General features: G+C 40.1%; 2 protein-coding genes across 4 annotated transcripts in view; one reads left to right on the top strand and one right to left on the bottom strand.

Annotated features, from left to right (window-relative positions):
• Positions 1–41: 41 nt before the first annotated feature.
• On the top strand, positions 42–13,192 carry CUNH2orf49 (chromosome unknown C2orf49 homolog). Of its 2 annotated transcripts, XR_009962441.1 has the most exons (5): positions 42–1,546; positions 3,260–3,426; positions 7,805–8,177; positions 8,752–9,009; positions 11,603–13,192. XR_009962441.1 is itself a non-coding variant. In XM_062606971.1 (4 exons), the coding sequence occupies exons 1-4, from the start codon at positions 1,256–1,258 to the stop codon at positions 11,657–11,659; spliced, it is 888 nt and encodes a 295-aa protein (XP_062462955.1). In that variant the 5' UTR covers positions 314–1,255; the 3' UTR covers positions 11,660–13,192. The 2 variants fall into 2 exon arrangements, 1 of the variants encoding a protein (XP_062462955.1); XM_062606971.1 differs by lacking the exon at positions 8,752–9,009 and having other exon boundaries at positions 314–1,546.
• Positions 13,193–14,835: 1,643 nt separating this feature from the next.
• Positions 14,836–16,705, bottom strand: part of FHL2 (four and a half LIM domains 2) — a 40,973-nt gene continuing 39,103 nt past the window's right edge. For both annotated transcript variants that reach the window (XM_062606972.1, XM_062606973.1), the window contains exon 6: positions 14,836–15,704. In XM_062606972.1, coding sequence (XP_062462956.1) covers positions 15,553–15,704 — 152 coding nt within the window. In that variant the 3' untranslated portion in view covers positions 14,836–15,552. The remainder of the gene's footprint in view (positions 15,705–16,705) is intronic.

Genomic DNA, 16,705 nt, shown 5'->3' with positions numbered 1-16,705 from the left:
ACCCCTGCAGTCGGGTGGCGCATCCGCACCGTGAAAGGACGGCTGGAAGGAGCCCCTGTGGTGCGCACAACGTTCGGACTGGGGACGGCCAGGGGTGGCTGTTTGTTGTTTCCCATCGCTGTAGGAGCGCTACGGGTTGTGGCCACAGGGCAGGTCCTTCCTGACACAGGCGGAAAAGCAGCTCTTCCAAGAGAAATGAGAATGTAACAGTGGTTGTGAGTGGTTTGGGAGGGGGAGAGTGCAAGGAGGCGGGCGGTACACACTACCAGAGCGCAGCCTGAGGGGCACCACGTGACATAACGTGTTATTACACTGTTTGTACGCTTAAATGAGTTTTAGGTATTCAGAACTTGTATTCATATTCTCGGAAGTGCTGTGTATAGCAATGATGTTACACATAGGGTCATATGTATGCAATGTGTTCTGTGTGTATGTTTTTGTTACGTTACTCAGAATTGCTCATCCTCCTTACTGCTGTGAAGTGCATCAAGTACTTTGAGTTACGTTGCAATTTCATATTGTAACGACAGCGTGGTTAATTTACTAATGTAATCGTTTGTTAATTCCCCCTTCCGCTTTCAGTACGTAGGCAGGTTGCCAACTCAAACGTGCCGGCAGCTACTTTACTTTGGAACTGCAAAGCAGCTTTAGTCATTGCAGCTCAGGAAGTGTTATTAGTTGCTGTTGTCCAAAAAGTGTATTTGAAAGCAGGTTTGTGCCTGGCATGCAGTAAACCAGCTCCACAGCCTCAGGAGAGATACTGTGTTTATTCACGCCTGGGTGCTGGGTGGACTGTTCCACAGATCAAATGCACCAATGCTGGCTTTCTTGTTACGTTTATACACAACAGTTACAAGATGGTACACTCCCAGTGTTGGTTGTAATCTGTATGTAACATTTGCTGTGTCACTCATTCTAGTCACTCTTCATGCTCACATGAGAGGCCTTCACCTGGGCTAGGGTCTTTCTGACCTGGGGGTGTGATTTTTAGTATAATAATGAAAGCAGTTCACTTCAGGACATCTTAAAAGTTGGTTTCATTGCCAAGTCAGGTAACCGAATGGTCACTTTGCCAAGCTGTCAAGTAACTCATCCTTTAGTACTACCAGTCCTGAATGTTCTCCTTTGATCCTTCAAACACGACCAGGATGTAGTTGTGCCAATGAGATCCTTGTTGTTTCGAGAAGGTCACTTCATCCCAGGCCCGAGCTGTGTAACCATGGCTACCAACGACAGGTACACAGCATAGCAAGCAATGTATCACACCGCTGCCGCTGTCACGGACACGTTTAACCCAGCGGCCAATCCTGACGTAACCCCGCCGCGCCACTTCCTGCGCCAGCCCCCGCCCCGCGCGGCATTGTGGGAAGCCGGAAAGGGGTCGCGGGGGAAGAAGATGGCTGCGCGGGGAAGGGGCAGGGTCGGAGGTGGAGGCCGCGATGGCATTGACGGAAAGGTGGAGCGGGAGTCGGGGCGTCCGGAGTCGGAGCTGCTGCTGCACCCGGAGCTGCTCTCGGAGGAGTTCCTGCTGCTCACGCTGGAGCAGGTGCGCCAGGGCGCCGTCGGGGAGGAAGTCAGGCCCTTAGCAGCGGGTCCTGAGGCGGGGAGGGGAGGCCTCGCTGCCTTGCGGTCATGCTTGTTGTCCTGACCCCCGTTCCGCCGCGTCACACCTGCTCTGTGTGTTTCTCCTCTTTCCTTCACAAATAGGCGCGCAAGAAGAGTTCAGGGAATAAACAAGCAAAATCTAAGTTGGTATTACACAAGTTGGTTGTGTAGTCTGGGTACTCGATTAGGGGAGGCCCGTGGTGTGAGGTGTCTCCGGGGCTGTGTTTGAACATTGCAGCTGATAAAGAACAACTTTCTCTAATCTCTGAATGTGAGACAGTGTTTGCATACAGTAAAATTTTCTGTGGAAGGGTGATCGTTGTTATAATTGCCACGTTCATACCCAGTGAATTAAGGAAATGTGTCTTACAAAGTCAGTCAAGCTACTGCTTAAGTATGCATAACTGAAAAAAAAACTGAGTTTGGAAGTGAGTTATAAAGAGTTTTGAACCATATGAAGCTTCAGTTGATGTGATTTGGAGTAGTTGTTAGGTCCTTGCCTGAAAAGTTTAGGTGCATGAAACAGTAGCAATCAAAGTCTTAATTTTTTGCACGAGCTCGCTGAATTTTTGTCATGTAATTTATATACACAAAAATGTACAGGTTTTAGGTTGACATCAGAAGTCACAAAGTGGTGTCAAAACCAATAGTGGCAGACATCACCTGCTTTCAGTGACCTCTAGTTTGTAGAAATTTACTGGGATTTTTCCTCTTTTAATAAATTTGAAAGGAGGTAGCAAGAAATTTTGTTTTCACAACCCTATACATGGTTAGAAAGAAAATTGGTTCTCTGTTGTGCCTGACAGTTGCTAGAAATCCCCCTTCTTTGGGATCTAGGGGAGGAAGCATCTCTACACTTTTAATGCGTTTTTTGAAATGCAGTATGTTTTACTAGTTTGGTTTTTAGAAGACTGAAGAGCAGTACTGTAGTTGGATTTAGGGAAATTGGATTCAGGGAAGTGTGCTAAAGAGTGTGTGAAAACATCAGTCATCAACAGGATGTCCAACGTAACTCCCCCCCCCCCCCTTTTTATTTTTTCCCCCTCCTATTTTTATTGGAAATACTGCAGGGTTTTGGTTAGGAAGGGGCTGGAGAGTTCACTTGTGTGGGCAAAGGCAGTGTACTGCCCAGTACTGATTGTAGGTGGATCTAGCTGTCTCTGACACTGAGAGAAACAGCCCATCACACATTAAAATTTCAAGACAAGTTGGTCATGGCAGCTGTGCTCAAATGCACTTAAAAAAGAGCTGCAGCTACCAGAGGCAGGAGACACAAAAGGACATGCAGGGAGAGGCACGTGGGGAAATATGTGAAGAGATGTGCTTGCAGGTGGTGGAAAAAGAAACCACTATGTACTGACCCAAATATCTTTCATTTCCCATTGACTCAATGAAGGAAGGACCGAGTGTAATCCACATGGAAAACGAAGCTGACAGTAGGAAGGAAGGCAGCAGATCAGGCTGTTATTGGCACAGGGCTTTTCATGGCCTCTCCACACTGGTCACCTCTGTAGTCCTGTCACTTCTGAAACCCTGGCATTTGTACCTGGTACACTAAAGTGGCTTTTCAAAACAGAAATGATGCCACTAAGATGTTTGTGCTTTGAATTTGTCATAATAATGACAACTTTGTTGTTGTTGTTGTTCCCCACAGAAAAATATACTAGTTGAAAATGATGTAAAGATGGATAAAGATGGTCTCACTGATCTCTATATTCAACATGCCATTCCTCTGCCTCAGCGTGACTTGCCAAAAAGTAGATGGGGAAAAATGATGGAGAAGAAAAGACAGCAAAATGAGTTTAAAAGTGAGAATAAAAGGTAATTTAGCTTTTATTGGGCTACACTTGCAGAATTTAGGGCAACGCAATTGGTCTAATCTTTGTTTGCCTGATTAATGAAACTTGTACAGCTTTTGGACGTTGTTACAGTTTGTAGAGATTGCTGTCTCAGGTCTTCTGGGTCAGAACTGTTAGATTCTACTACTACCCTAACAGGAAAAAAGGGAAGGTGATCCTTTTTGTCATCTAAATGTTATTAATGGTAGCTGGATTATAGTGCTTTTCATATAATCATAGACTAGTTTGGGTTGGAAGGGACCTTTAAAGTTCATCTAGTCCAACCCCTCTGCCATGAACAGGGACATCTTCAACTAGATCAGGTTGCTCAGAGCCCTGTCTAGCCTGACTGTAAACACTTCCAGGTATGGGGCATCTACCACCTCTCTGGGCAACCTGTTCCAGTGTTTCAGCACCCTCATTGTAAAACATTTCTTCCTTATATCCAGTTTGAATCTACGTTTTCATTTAAAATCTTTACCCTTTGTCCTGTTGCAGCAGGCCCCACTAAAAAGTCTGTCCCCATGTTTCTTATAAGCCCCCTTTAAGTACTGAAAAAGCTGTGAGGTCTTCCCAGAGCCTGCACTTCTTGAGGCTGAACAAGCCCAGCTCTCTCAGCCTGTCTTCATAGCAGAGGTGCTCCAAGACCCTGATCAACCCTCCTTCTGGACTCACTCCAATAGGTCCACGTTCCTCTTGTGTTGGGGGCCCCAGAGCTGGACACACAACTCCAGGGGGAATCTCAAAAGAATGGAATTGAGGGATAGAATCTCCTCCCTTGACCTGCTGGTTACACTCCTTTTGATGCAGCCCAGCATGTGGTTGGTTTCTGGGCAGGGAGCGGACATTGCTGGGTCATGTTGGGCTTTTCATCACCCATCAGCCCCAGGTCCTTCTCCACAGCCCTGCTCTCAAATCCCTTCATCCCCCAGCTTGTATTGATACAGGGTTATTGGTACATTTCAAGGTATTTTATAATGAAGAAAAAAAGAAGTTATTTTGTTGTTTCACTATATAATTGTTAAATAATAATATTTTTACAGTGCTTAAGTAAAGGGCCAAAATCATGTTTAATTATGCTTTTTCCTTGGACAGGGATGGTCTAGAGTCTGGGCTGTATGCTGCAGCAGTTTTGTGTCCAATTCAAAACTAACATCTGCCTTCTGAAGAACATTCTGCTTTATTTTTTAAATCTTTGTGTTTGTATTTAATCAGAAAGCAAAATCTTCCTTAGAAGTTTATTTTACTAAAACGTCTCTTCCCAGTCTTCCCCCAGCCCAGGACTTTGATGTGTGATGCACATGGGTGGAGTTCTGGTTTAGCTTCAGTAGTACATCCGAAGTAAAGGTGGATAGAAATTCTCGTAGTTTTGCAGTATTACAGCTTGTTGATTTCATGGGTGTGTCTTAGCTTTACTGAGGTTTCTAACTGTGAAGAGCTAAGCAAATTCTGTCAAGTGGTTGATTTGCTTGTTGTTGTTGTTGGTTTTTTGTTTTTTTTTTTTAATGTTAGCAGTGACTAGTGCACTGAGTTGTCTTGTTATGCTGTTTTGTTTTGGTTTTTTTTTCTTTTTCACGTGCATGAATGTTTATAGTACCTCAGTTTGTTTACAACTTGCACCTTGAGGATAAAAGCACAAGGTTAGTGTTTGAATAATGAAAAGAGCTGTTGGTGTGCCGAAATAGGTGCAAAAGAAATTTTTTTATCACAAAAGGAAGATAGTAGGCTGGATGCTTTTGAGAGGATGAAGCAATGTTAATGTTCAGGTGAGAGAATGGCTTCATCCAGCGTTTATATGTAAAATAAGTTTAGGGGCTCTTATTTTAGTGCAGTAAAATTCACTAATGGTTACCTATGCAGCATTTTCTGGGAAAGTAGTAAGTAAAAGGAGGTATGTTTAATCTACCAGTCTGCTTTTCTGTACCACTTGCTCTTAGCACTTAATATCTAGCATACTAGGCTTAGTCTTTTGCTCTGTTGTTAGGTAGTTTTGAGATTTTCCAGCAGTCAATATTCCTGCTATGGTTGTATCTTTTATACTTAACATGTTGGCAAAATACTGTCTAGAAAAGTTAAGATTTTATTGCTAATACTACTAACTTGAGAGAAATGGGAGAAATAGACTTTCAGCAAGTAAAAGTTGCACTAAGAAAACTTCAGTTTTAGTATATTGACAAAGAATTAAGTTCAATCATCTTTTTGGATATTAAAGTATTAGTTTTCCTCACAGTTATGTGTACTATTTAAGCAGAACTGCCGTTTGTGCAGAGGAGGAAGTAGAACTTGACATTCATGTTTTTAAAAGGAAAATAAAATTCCTAGGTATTCTGATGCTCTAAGTTATGTACAATTCAGAGGTAGGAGCTAAGCGTGCTGTTAATTCAATTTAGAAGTAAGGTAAACTGATTGCATGAACAGTGGAAGCTTTCTGATGAGTTCCTCTGTGGAAACCACAGCTTTATAACATGCACTGAAATTAATATGAGGCATGGTGGCTTGATCAGCACAGTTCAGTGTGTGTTTGCATGCTTCTAGGAGTCGCAGATAAGAGGTAAAAACAGATTGAAAATTGAAAGTCAGTGTTGCATATTGTTTAATTTTACTGCTGGTAATTGATGGCACATCCTAAAAGATTTGCTGTATATCAGCTGAGCTTCAGTTATATACCTCAATAATACTATCTGAGGTCACAGATGGTGGTTTATACATCTTATTACTGAATATTAGAGCTTGCAGACAATCATACCAAATAAAACCAAATGCAGTCTCTCCAACTTCAAACATTTCACAGAGTATTCATGTTCAGGGACAGTTAATTTGGAAAATCTGTAATATCATCTTCTCTGCTGGAAGAAAGAGGATGGTCTGAATCTCAGAGTGTGTTCTATGTCCAGGCCAGCTCAAAGTGTGGCTACAACATTTCTCTTGGATGTAGAAGATGTGTGTTGAAATCTAGGTTTCACAGGGAGTGTCCTGCCACAGGAAATAGGATCCCAGAATGTTCTTTTCAGCTGTTGGCCAGCAGCAGTGTCCTCTCTCAGACAAGTGCTGGCTAACATGAGTCCTGCTCTGAAGCTTTTAAGCTGCCTGTACTTTATATAGAGAAAGGGAATGTCACAACCAAGGTTCTATGTTCTGTGAACCATGTAGCTAAAAATGAGATGTGACAGTTTTTGATGGTACAGCGTCCAGAGTTCTTTTGGAACTTTCCCGAAGTATTTCTCTGGGAATATTATCTGTATTGTAGCATGTGGTCATTTATACAAGTGCTACAATTCTAAAATTCAGTTCGGAATAGATAATGATCCTCCCAGAACTGCAGTTAGTTCCTGGCTTGCCAGTCTTCACCATGCTGAATTAAAAACCAAACAAAAAAATGCACCATCACCAACAAACAGAAACAAAATCACAAAAAACCTCCATAGGAAAAGCAGACTTTTATTAGACTTTTGTTAAGGAGGATAACTGAAAAAATGCATTAAATCTCTTCTTTCACATGAAAAGCTAGTTCCAAAAGGCTGCTGGGGAAATGGTGTCCTTGTCAGGAGTGTTGAGTAAATTCTTAGACAAACCCAAATGAGCAAAATGTATCATGTTTTACTTTTGAAGTGTGTGTCACTTTTTAGACTTTTCAAGTGAAAATATGCATCGTATCTGTTAAATAGGGCTGTTTCGGTAATACTTAATCAACGCAGCTTGCCTGGCTGAACACTCCTGGTCCTGACAAGGGCACATTTCCCCAGCAGCCTTTTGAAACTGCATTTACTGTAAATATAAGCCAAAAAGTTGTGTCTGATCTTTCGACAAACAAATTCCAAATGAATTGAAGGTCTGTCTTTGTCTCTATCAGTTCCCAGAAGTGGATGAATAGAAAAAGAGGAGGATTATGTGACATATAATGTTGTGAACAGATAGTAATGTAGAAGCAAATTTGAATAAGAGCTGAATTTTCTCTTGCTCTGTGAGCCGTTCTTGTAGGTAAGGTGGCCTATACTTTCTCAAATACCTTTTAAAATACTTAACAGCTATTGTCTCTTTAGTTATTCTCAAATAGCTACAGTTGGATAAGCATAGTCTTTGGTCATACAACTATAATTGCCTCCCTAGAAAGTTCCTACAGAGCCCTCTTTGCTAAGGAACACTTCCTCACACAATCCGCTGCTTCCCTCCCTTCCCCCTTTATATTTTGAAAGCAATTTCCGTTGCCTAAGTTTAAAGTAGCTAAGAGTTTAAGGTTAGCATTTTGGGATATTTTTACTTTAGGCAAGATTAAATTCATATTTCACTAGCTGTGTCTTGAGTATACTGTTTTTGGATCATGTAGCTTGTGTTTCTGAGAACTTTACAATTTGCATTTTCAGTGTTACAATGGCAGAAGGTTTAAGGAAACGGCCATTAATTGTATTTGACGGCAGTTCAACAAGTACGAGCATAAAAGTGAAAAAGACAGAAAATGGAGCTGCTGATCGCCTAAAACCTCCTCCAGCTGGAAGCACCACCAACACTGTTAGAAGATTATCTGTTCCTCCGAATGCCGCAACGTACATTTCAGCCTCCAGTTTATCAGAGGACGCTAAGCTGGGAATGAGGAATAATGAGACTAAGCAGAACAATATTTCAAAGACTAACAGCAGTATGTTGGCTAGTCTGAAGGTGTACCCCTTGTCTCCAGTAGCAGGAACTACTGTTGTGAAGTTAAAGAGAGCTGTTCCAAAAGAAGAATCTGATTTGCCGGTATGTACATTGCTTTGCAGCTTTTTATTCAATAGCAACTTGCAGGAGCCAAATGTAGACCCTTGTAAGAGTCTTCAGGATTATTTTATTTTGGAGTAATAGCAGAGTTTTGTTTAGAGACGGGCAAAAGAGTGGCTGGTCTGGGAAAGATTAAAAGGAAAGAAATTAAGTATTTTGTACTTGTACATAGGAAACGTCTGTGTGAGAGGAGCAGTTTTGTAGAAAACATATATGTATGTAACTTTAAAACGAGTTGGTAGGTAATACTTAAGGTGGTGCTGGTAGCAGTCAAATAAAACACAAAATAATCCTACTGGCAGGTCTGAGAGAGAGAACAGATATTACAGAACAACATGAAGAGCCTTAGAGGGAGGACAAGTGGTCTGTTTTTTGTAGTAGGGAAGAAAAAAATGGAATGATAACATTTGCAACAATCACACTTGAATGGTTGAGTAGGACAAGCTTTCATTTGTCAGAGTGAAGGAAGAGATGTTATAGGATCTGAAGTGGGATGCTGAGAGCTGTAGAATATATCCTTAGAGGAAGAATGCCATCTGTTTTAAATCTCACATAGGAATTGGCAAGCTAGAGAAAGGAACTGGATATGAATATCTGGAGAGCTGCCTGGACTGTGGGTCTAAATGAGAAGCTGTAACAACAAGCTGTACTAACTGAAGTGAGAGGCTAAATGTTGAGTTCTCATTTTGAGCCATGGTGGTCTTAATCAGGTATCTGGGCTTCTGTAAGATGATGAGAAAGACAAGCTGAGGTCTTGAGCAGACTAGTGCTGTTCTCAAGTAGAAGGCTGATGAGTGAGCTGTTAACCATGAAGGTAAATAGTTACCTTTCTTTCTGCAAGTTAGATTCAGCTGCAAACAAATTTCCTATAGAGAACTACACTACAGCTGGGTGCAGAAGGAGGCCAGTGAGTTGAAGTGATGAGAGAAGAGCTAAGGCCAGATATATGAATTCAGCAAGGCATATCTTTGAAAGTGTAGGTAATCGTTTTCTAGCTGTCAGCTGCAGCGAAAGATAGAACAGTGGTTGTTTCTGACAAAGGTGTAATTAGTCTTTTAAGAGCTTGTCAGTGAGCAAGGAGCAATGGGCTATGTCCTCTTTAAAACATGCCGTGAGGTAGGGATAAGCCTTGCATTTGTCTTCTGTTTCTTCGTGATGCAAATGAAGGCACTTTCACATTTCCACTGGAGTATGGGACTGTCTGGAGTAAGTCTGGGCTTCAAAGGAGGAGGTATTTCTGTCTGTTCTCAGTTGAGCTGCAGGGGGAGCTTTAGATACGCAGTGTGAATTACATTGATTAAAATTTTCTCAGGTCATCAGACTTCTGTTTTCTCAGTATTGGGTCATGAAATGCTTTCTATTAATTTCTCTCTCTTAAAAAAAAGCTTTCATGAAAGAATGCAGGTAATATCCTTGCTGTGTGGATTGGTAGTTTCCCTCAGACTTCTGTTAAACATGAGCACCTAAACATATGGCTGTTCTGAAGAACTTTTACAAGGATCATGGCTGCGGCCCTGTGGCAGATTTATGCTGAAGAGGTGTGTTTCCTACTTACCAGTATCACTAGCTTATTTTAATACTTAGGACTCTGAGCCCATAGAGCTTTTGAAACTTCTTTAGTATGCACCTCCCAGCTGCTTTACATTGCATTTAAATGTTTTGTAGACACAGTGATGAGCACTTTTAAGTGATTATACATCTGACACTTAAAAGCTATGATCTCTGACACTTTACTTTCTACCTTATCCACAGTTTTTGTTGTTCAGGTTAATACCGGTAAGTTCTTTGGTTAGTGTTGGTTAGATATGTTTGAAGTTAGGCAAGTGTATTGTATGGATATTACTTTACTGTCTGAAATTAACATAATACTGAGTAATAAGTCATGGAGCCAGGAAGAGTCAATGTACTTGGCTGAAAAGTGTAAAGCCTGATATATTTTTTAATATGACCGTAAGGACAATTGCCTTTTCAAGCAAGTGACTGTTCTTTGACTGTCAAGATAAACTGAAGTTCTTGTACTGACTAGCACAGAACTGTCTCTCCTTAAGGTCTAATTCCCTTAAACCTTTCAGTGGTTGCAGTCTACAACATTGCTGTAAATAAACATTGAAACTCTTACAGAGAAGAGAGATCTCTTGATTGTGTTCCCCAAACCACTCCTCTGCAGAATCATAGATGTTAGGATTGGAAGGGACCTTAAGATCATCTAGTTCCAGCCCCCTTGCCATGTCTAGACCATGTCACCCAAGGCTCTATGCAGCCTAGCCTTGAACACTGCCAGGGATGTGACATTCACTGCTTTTTTGGGCAACCCGTTCCAGTGCCTCACCACCTTCACAGTAAAGAACTTCTTCCTTATATCTAACCTAAACTTCTCCTGTTTAAGTTTGAACCCATTACCTTTTGTCTTATCACTACAGTCCCTGATGAAGAGTCCCTCTCCAGCATCCTTATAGGCCCCCTTCAGATACTGGAAGGCTGCTATGAGGTCTCCACCTAGCCTTCTCTTTTCCAGCTGAACAGCCCCAGCTTTCTTAGCTTGTCTTCATATGGGAGGTGCTCCAGTCCCCTGATCATCCTCATGGCCCTCCTCTGGACTTGCTGCAACAGCTTCATGTCCTTTTTATGTTGACACCAGAACTGCACACAGTACTCCAGGTGAGGTCTCACAAGAGCAGAGTAGAGGAGTAGAATGTTCTTGAGAACTCATATACCTCTCTTTACTCTGCTTGTGTGAACTGTTAAAGCTGTAATTTCTCAGGATTTTTTTTCTTATGTTATATGGTGAAAGCTAATTATTTCACCACTTCAGTCTCCCATTGTTTTACTTTGGGCTTGCTTGCTTTATTTTTTTTTTTTTCTGGTTTCTTGGGGTGGGTCTTGAAAGATGAGTTGATCTGAGACTTTGGCAATTATTTCACTTTTTATACTGATTATTACAAAGGAAAAGCAACTTCCCCTTTTTCTAACGTTTTTACTATTTGGCAGAAGTAAATTGGGTTTCCTAGTTGTGTATGTGTTGTTTTTTTTTTCTTAGACCATCCCATTTCAACAAGTATTTTAAGAAGGCAATCTGATGTAAACATAGAAGTATGTTTAGAAACTCCAATATGTGACTGTCTTTAAGATGCATAATTGAAAGATACTTTTGGATAACTAATTGTGGGATTAAGAAAAAACAAATGATGTATGTGATTTGCAGATAATTGAATTGATGTGCTTTATTTTTCTTTAAAGAAGTTGTGTGATATTTAGCGTTCTCCACAAGATGGCAGTAGAAAGCTGTTGTTGTAGCATAGAGATGCCTCCAGCCGTAGTCAGTGTAAAATTTGAATACAGCAGGTTAATTTCTAACTTCTACTTGCACAGTATATCTAAGAATACTTATATATTTTCTTATATTCCAGAGTGACCTAAAGCCTACGGAAGCAAAGAAGAAAATCCAGCATGTTACATGGCCATGAAGTAGCTAATGGTGCTTGAAATATAAGTATTACTTCCATATTTTCAAACAGATAAGTTGTATTTAAACAGTTGAAGTACAATTCTTTTTAAACCTTACAGGGATTCAGATTGCTGTGAAGTTTTAATGACTTTAAAAGTTCCCTGTTGTAACGCTGGGGTCATTATCACCAGTCACCTTAAAAGTGTCTACTTATGTACAGCAAGTAGCTCAGTATTTCTTTAAAAGGTGGTAATATTACAATGTTCTACTACCAGCCCCCCCCCCCTTTTTTTTTTTTTTTTGGTTTTGAAGATTGTTATAGTTCATCTCTGGCATGTCATTCCAATTCACACCTAGAAATACATTATTTTTGTTTCAGTAAGATTCAGTTTTGTTCCACTTATGGTCAAATAGTTAAAATAGCTATTGAAATTCAGAATCATCCCAAGAGCCTTCTTGACAGTAAAAAGATAACTCATTTAGATGAGAAAACTGACCATTCTGCTGGTAAGATAATCGGAGACAAAATGTTTTCCTTTATGTTGGACAGGAGTGTAGAATTTACAGTGCAAGTTAGATTGGTAATAAGAGATGAACTATTTTAACAGCATTACTTCAAATTGAAGTTTCTCTTATTGACATATGAAATAAGACATACACGGATGGGAGTATGCTACTAGGCTGTTTGATATGGATCTTTGAGAGGAAGTAGTGAATGGATTAGTGCCATTTTCTCTTGAATACACAGGCATATTTTATACATGCTTAAGTGCAAAAATGTGTCGATGTAGCAAATTTGCTGTTCTCCTGATTACAGTCATGCTTATAAAATGTGGGGAAAACATGTGGAATGCAGGCCAGTGCTTTCTCAACTTAATTGGAAAGGGACAGGAGTAGGAAGACAAAGTAATACTTTGAGAGTGTTAGCGTATGTAGGTGCATTCTTAAAAAATAAATAAATAAAAATTGGTAACCTCTTTTCCCTTCTTTTGATCATTTAAGATGGGTGTTGGTTTTCTGTGAAACTTGGTGTTTCATCTGCATTGTTGGTAGTGCCTTATAAGGCAGAAATCCCGTTAAGTTCATAGAAATATTATTACTAAAACTCAGTGGCACAGGGTGAAGCCAATTTAGATCCATTTTAGATATGTATGGTAAATAATAACAGCAACACTCCTGGACTTAGTAAAACAGAAAAAGAATCAACTTCTGAATCTGCTTAGTTAACCCACTAAGAGAAGCTCTCAGTAGTGATCTGAAAGATGTTTACATTTGTAATATTGGTTAATGTTGAAACCAAAACCTGTAGCTTAATTCATTACTGACAGAAGTTCTCCATTCACTGTTACAACATAAAAGGCACTTCTCGAATGCTGTAAAATGGTAAGAATGTGTGTTTTGAAATAGTGTGCTGTTTTCCTTTTACTAAACTCTTGTCCAGGTTTTGTACTTGAGTATAGCAAACTTTAACGTAATGTACATTTTGTATGTAAAGAGTTGTCTTTTAAGTAACCTTATCCTATTTAAATAAATTCAGTTAAAAGCAAACAAAGTAGTGCTGACTTGTTTTTGTGATGTAATTAAAGTTGTTCATTTTACACACATTTCAGTAGACTTTGAAGTGATTAGAACTTAAGAAAGAGCTTACAGGGTAAAAGACTTGTTTTTGTGATGTAATTAAGGTTGTTCATTTTACACACATTTCAGTGGACTTTGAAGTGATTAGAAATTAAGAAAGAGCTTACAGGGTAAAAGACTGTAGCAGCTCTGGAGTTTAGCAGCAGTTAGTGTTGTGTGAAGTGCTGGTCCTTGCACTAGTGTAGTAGCCTGGTAGGAGTTCTGTTTTCTGTGTGGCTTCTTGGCAGTAGTTTAGAGTTTAGTCTATATTTTGTTGTAGTTCCAGTTGTACGATCATGTGTGTTGTTGCGTGTTAAGGAGTATGCAGAACTGTACTGGAATAATAGCATGATGTCTTGTTTTCAGGCTAGTTTGCTTTTCAGGCTTGTCGTGTTTCACCTCACTTTCCTCAAAGCTGGGACCATTTTGCCATCTATTGTAGTTATTGGAGGGCAAGATACAAGCCATACTGCTTTTGCTCCCTTCCACTATCCCCTTAGTAATCTTTCTTTTCTCAGTAAAGTATCAGAGCTGCAGTGTGTTGGGGGATTGCCAGCTTCCAGAGGAGAAACTGAGCTGCTTGCCCTCCTCTGTAAGAGGGATTTTCATGGCCATTCTTTACCACAGCCTTCATCATAGAATAAAGTAATCAAACAACAGAATTTAGTAATTCAATGAGATCTGATTTACACAGTGTGCACTTCAAAAATGTCAGCCAGCAAAGTTCTTCAAATGGTTTCCTAACCAAATCTTACCTGACGCATGTATTTGTTGAATTAATGAGAGAGGAATGACCTGTGAGCGCACTACACTTGGTACAAAAAGAGGCAAATTCAAGAGTGGTGACAGGAACTAGGAGCAAACTTTTCCTACCTAGTTACACACAAAGTATATGCCTAATCCTTCTTTCCACATCTGAAGATTCCAATTGGAAGTGTGACATATTACTTTCCTCCTTTTGCTGGATGCAAATGAATTCCATCCAGAAGGTGTGCCAGGATCATACATTTGTGTAACATGGCCGGATTTCTTGAGGTTTGTTTTGGGAAGTGTTAATCTTCCTTTGGATTATTTCCTCTTGATTTTATTGACCTGCTAGCATTCTGTGGCTGAACTTTGCCTTTGCAGCAGACATGTAGCAGAAATGATGCTAGAGCAAATGGTATTTACATATTGCAATACATAACAAAATGAAAGCATGCCCTAGCATAGAAGTTAAACTTCTGACTTTTGCAAAGATGAATGTCTTCTGAGCTGTCTTGACCTTTCTTGCTGAGAAAAACAGTATTTTGTTTTTTAGTTTAGAGCCTACTAGCACATTTTTATCAGCTGCATTCCATTCAGTATTTTCACACAGTTGTTTAGTTTTGCCGATAATTTCACACTAATTTCAGTTAGTAGCAGACTATGTTGTATCAGCAGGGTCCATCTGAGGATTGCCTAAACCCCACAGGTTCGTAATGACGAAGTGCAAAAAAAGTTGTGTTTGTGTGGCTCTTGCATAATGTTCCTTCAGACTATGAAAGCATTTCATTTGTAAATATCTAATATGTAAATGCAATTAAACCACAATCACTATTTTGTTTTAAATGATTTTATTTTGAAAAATACAATGTGCAGTGTAATGTCGACTAACTGTAATACTGACACTGTCAATCAGAACTTGTACTTCACACAATGATCAGCTAGTCATGCAATAAAATATGTACCTGTTACAAAGCACTCCCACTTCAACTGTTTTATCATTATATCTCTTCATTGCATGGCACACATCCTTGTACATTGAACACCCTCTACATTCACGGTCTTTCTACACACTTGACAGCGCACACTAGTCACATAGCTTGAGAACACTGAGGCGAGACCACATCCTTACTGAAATTGAATGGGGTTTGCCATTGATTTCAGTGGGCTGAGGGTTTCACCCTGAATATCCATCTATGAATGTATTGTATGTGGCCATTGTAATCCTTGAACTACATCACTTGCTTGTAACCAGAATATGGAGTGCAAAACCAAAAAGAGTATGTTAAGTCAGTAACCCCCAAATGATGTTACGTCTTGGGTTTTGCATTAGTTTTGGTTAGCTGTAGCAATCTTGAACACCACCACTGCTACTAGGGATTTTGAAGTTGTTTTCCCTCCAGATTCGGAGAGTTTGGAGAAAAAGTTTAAGTAATGTTAATAGTACAGCGAAAGTCAGAGTGGCAAAGCTAGTTCTGAACATCTGTGTATTTCAGACTATATATTGCAAGCATGGCTTTCCTCCCCTCTCCTCACCTCTTGTTTTGATCTTTAAATATCCTTCCCACACTCAGGGCAAAGGATGTCATCCCTTTCTGTGAGGAAGCCTCGACCCACTAATGAGAGAGAGCACTTCTTACAGTTAAAGCAGTCATTATGCCACTGCCGTTCTTCAAAGGAGATGTACTTGGTTCCTCCAAGTCCTGTTTGAAAACCAAAAGCATTCTGTTACAAGAAAAGAATAGCACATCAGCCATCAAGTGGTGTTGTTTCAGACAACACTCAGGTATCAAAGGGGAGACATAGAGCAGTGAAAAAATGCCATTGTGACTAATCTGTTTGTTGCTGTGCCTGTTTTGCTAGCCTTATTCTGTACCAGGTATAATTTTCAAGGTATGGCACTGTGATATACAGCAGAAAAGGAAAGCGACTGCCCCTGAACAGAAGTCTGATAGTTTTTTTCTGAATGTTTTATGGTGTCTTCAGTTAATTGTGTTTTCTAAATATGTGCTTAGATCATAAAGTCTTCACAGGCTGTGTCATGACTTGAGCCACAGCTTTGAGAGAAGAGTGCCTCAAGGAGAGAAGCAGGATAGCAAACTGCAAAAAGCACTGAAGAGTGTGAGGCTGTGGAGGTTATCATGAGGGGTATTGAAACTGTACAGGAAAAAAAAAGGGATAAATGTCTCTTAGTAATTATCTTTTGCTTAACCTCAGAAAGGGCAAACAATTTTAATATGATGCTTTCGAAGGACTAGCTGGAAGTCAGTGGAAAGACTTAGTTGAGCATATCTCTTACCTGATGAGAGGGGGTTTGGTTTTGTTTTGCCTTTAGTAGCAACTTTTTGAAAGAAACAGCATGTGATAGAAATGCAGTACTCAAGAGGGAAATGCCTCTTTTCACACAAACAGAAAACAGTACCTGTGGTGTTACACACTGACTTTTCTAGGAGCTGTGCAATGAAACATGTTGCTGAGGGACAGGCACAAGGGCAGAGTAATGTGAGGAGAAAATGGTCCACATATAAGTCAGATTTGCAGTCTTGGCCTGTATGCATCATACTGTTAAATGCTGATTACTTCTTACATGAGGTTATATTTTTATGCCAGGTGCTTTGCAGTAAAGCTCTAAGCAGTTGCTCCTTTAAGTACTTTTATACTGGAAAGCAGTATCTAAAAGTCTTGTGATGTCTCAGTTGCTGTC

This window comes from Pezoporus occidentalis, unplaced genomic scaffold (assembly GCF_034315485.1).
Source record: "Pezoporus occidentalis ecotype Australia unplaced genomic scaffold, CSIRO_AGI_Poc_V1 ctg99, whole genome shotgun sequence".
Taxonomy (NCBI): Eukaryota; Metazoa; Chordata; class Aves; order Psittaciformes; family Psittacidae; genus Pezoporus; species Pezoporus occidentalis.
The sequence above is the reverse complement of the archived record's forward strand: the minus strand, read 5'-3'. Positions and strand labels throughout refer to the sequence as shown.

Excerpts from the sequence above, each read along its gene's own strand:
- CUNH2orf49 (XM_062606971.1), top strand. The coding sequence starts at position 1,256 with ATGTATCACACCGCTGCCGCTGTCACGGACACGTTTAACCCAGCGGCC. Across the intron at positions 1,547-3,259 it reads TGCTGCTCACGCTGGAGCAG|AAAAATATACTAGTTGAAAA; the intron begins GTGCGCCAGGGC and ends TGTTCCCCACAG. Across the intron at positions 3,427-7,804 it reads TTTAAAAGTGAGAATAAAAG|TGTTACAATGGCAGAAGGTT; the intron begins GTAATTTAGCTT and ends TTGCATTTTCAG.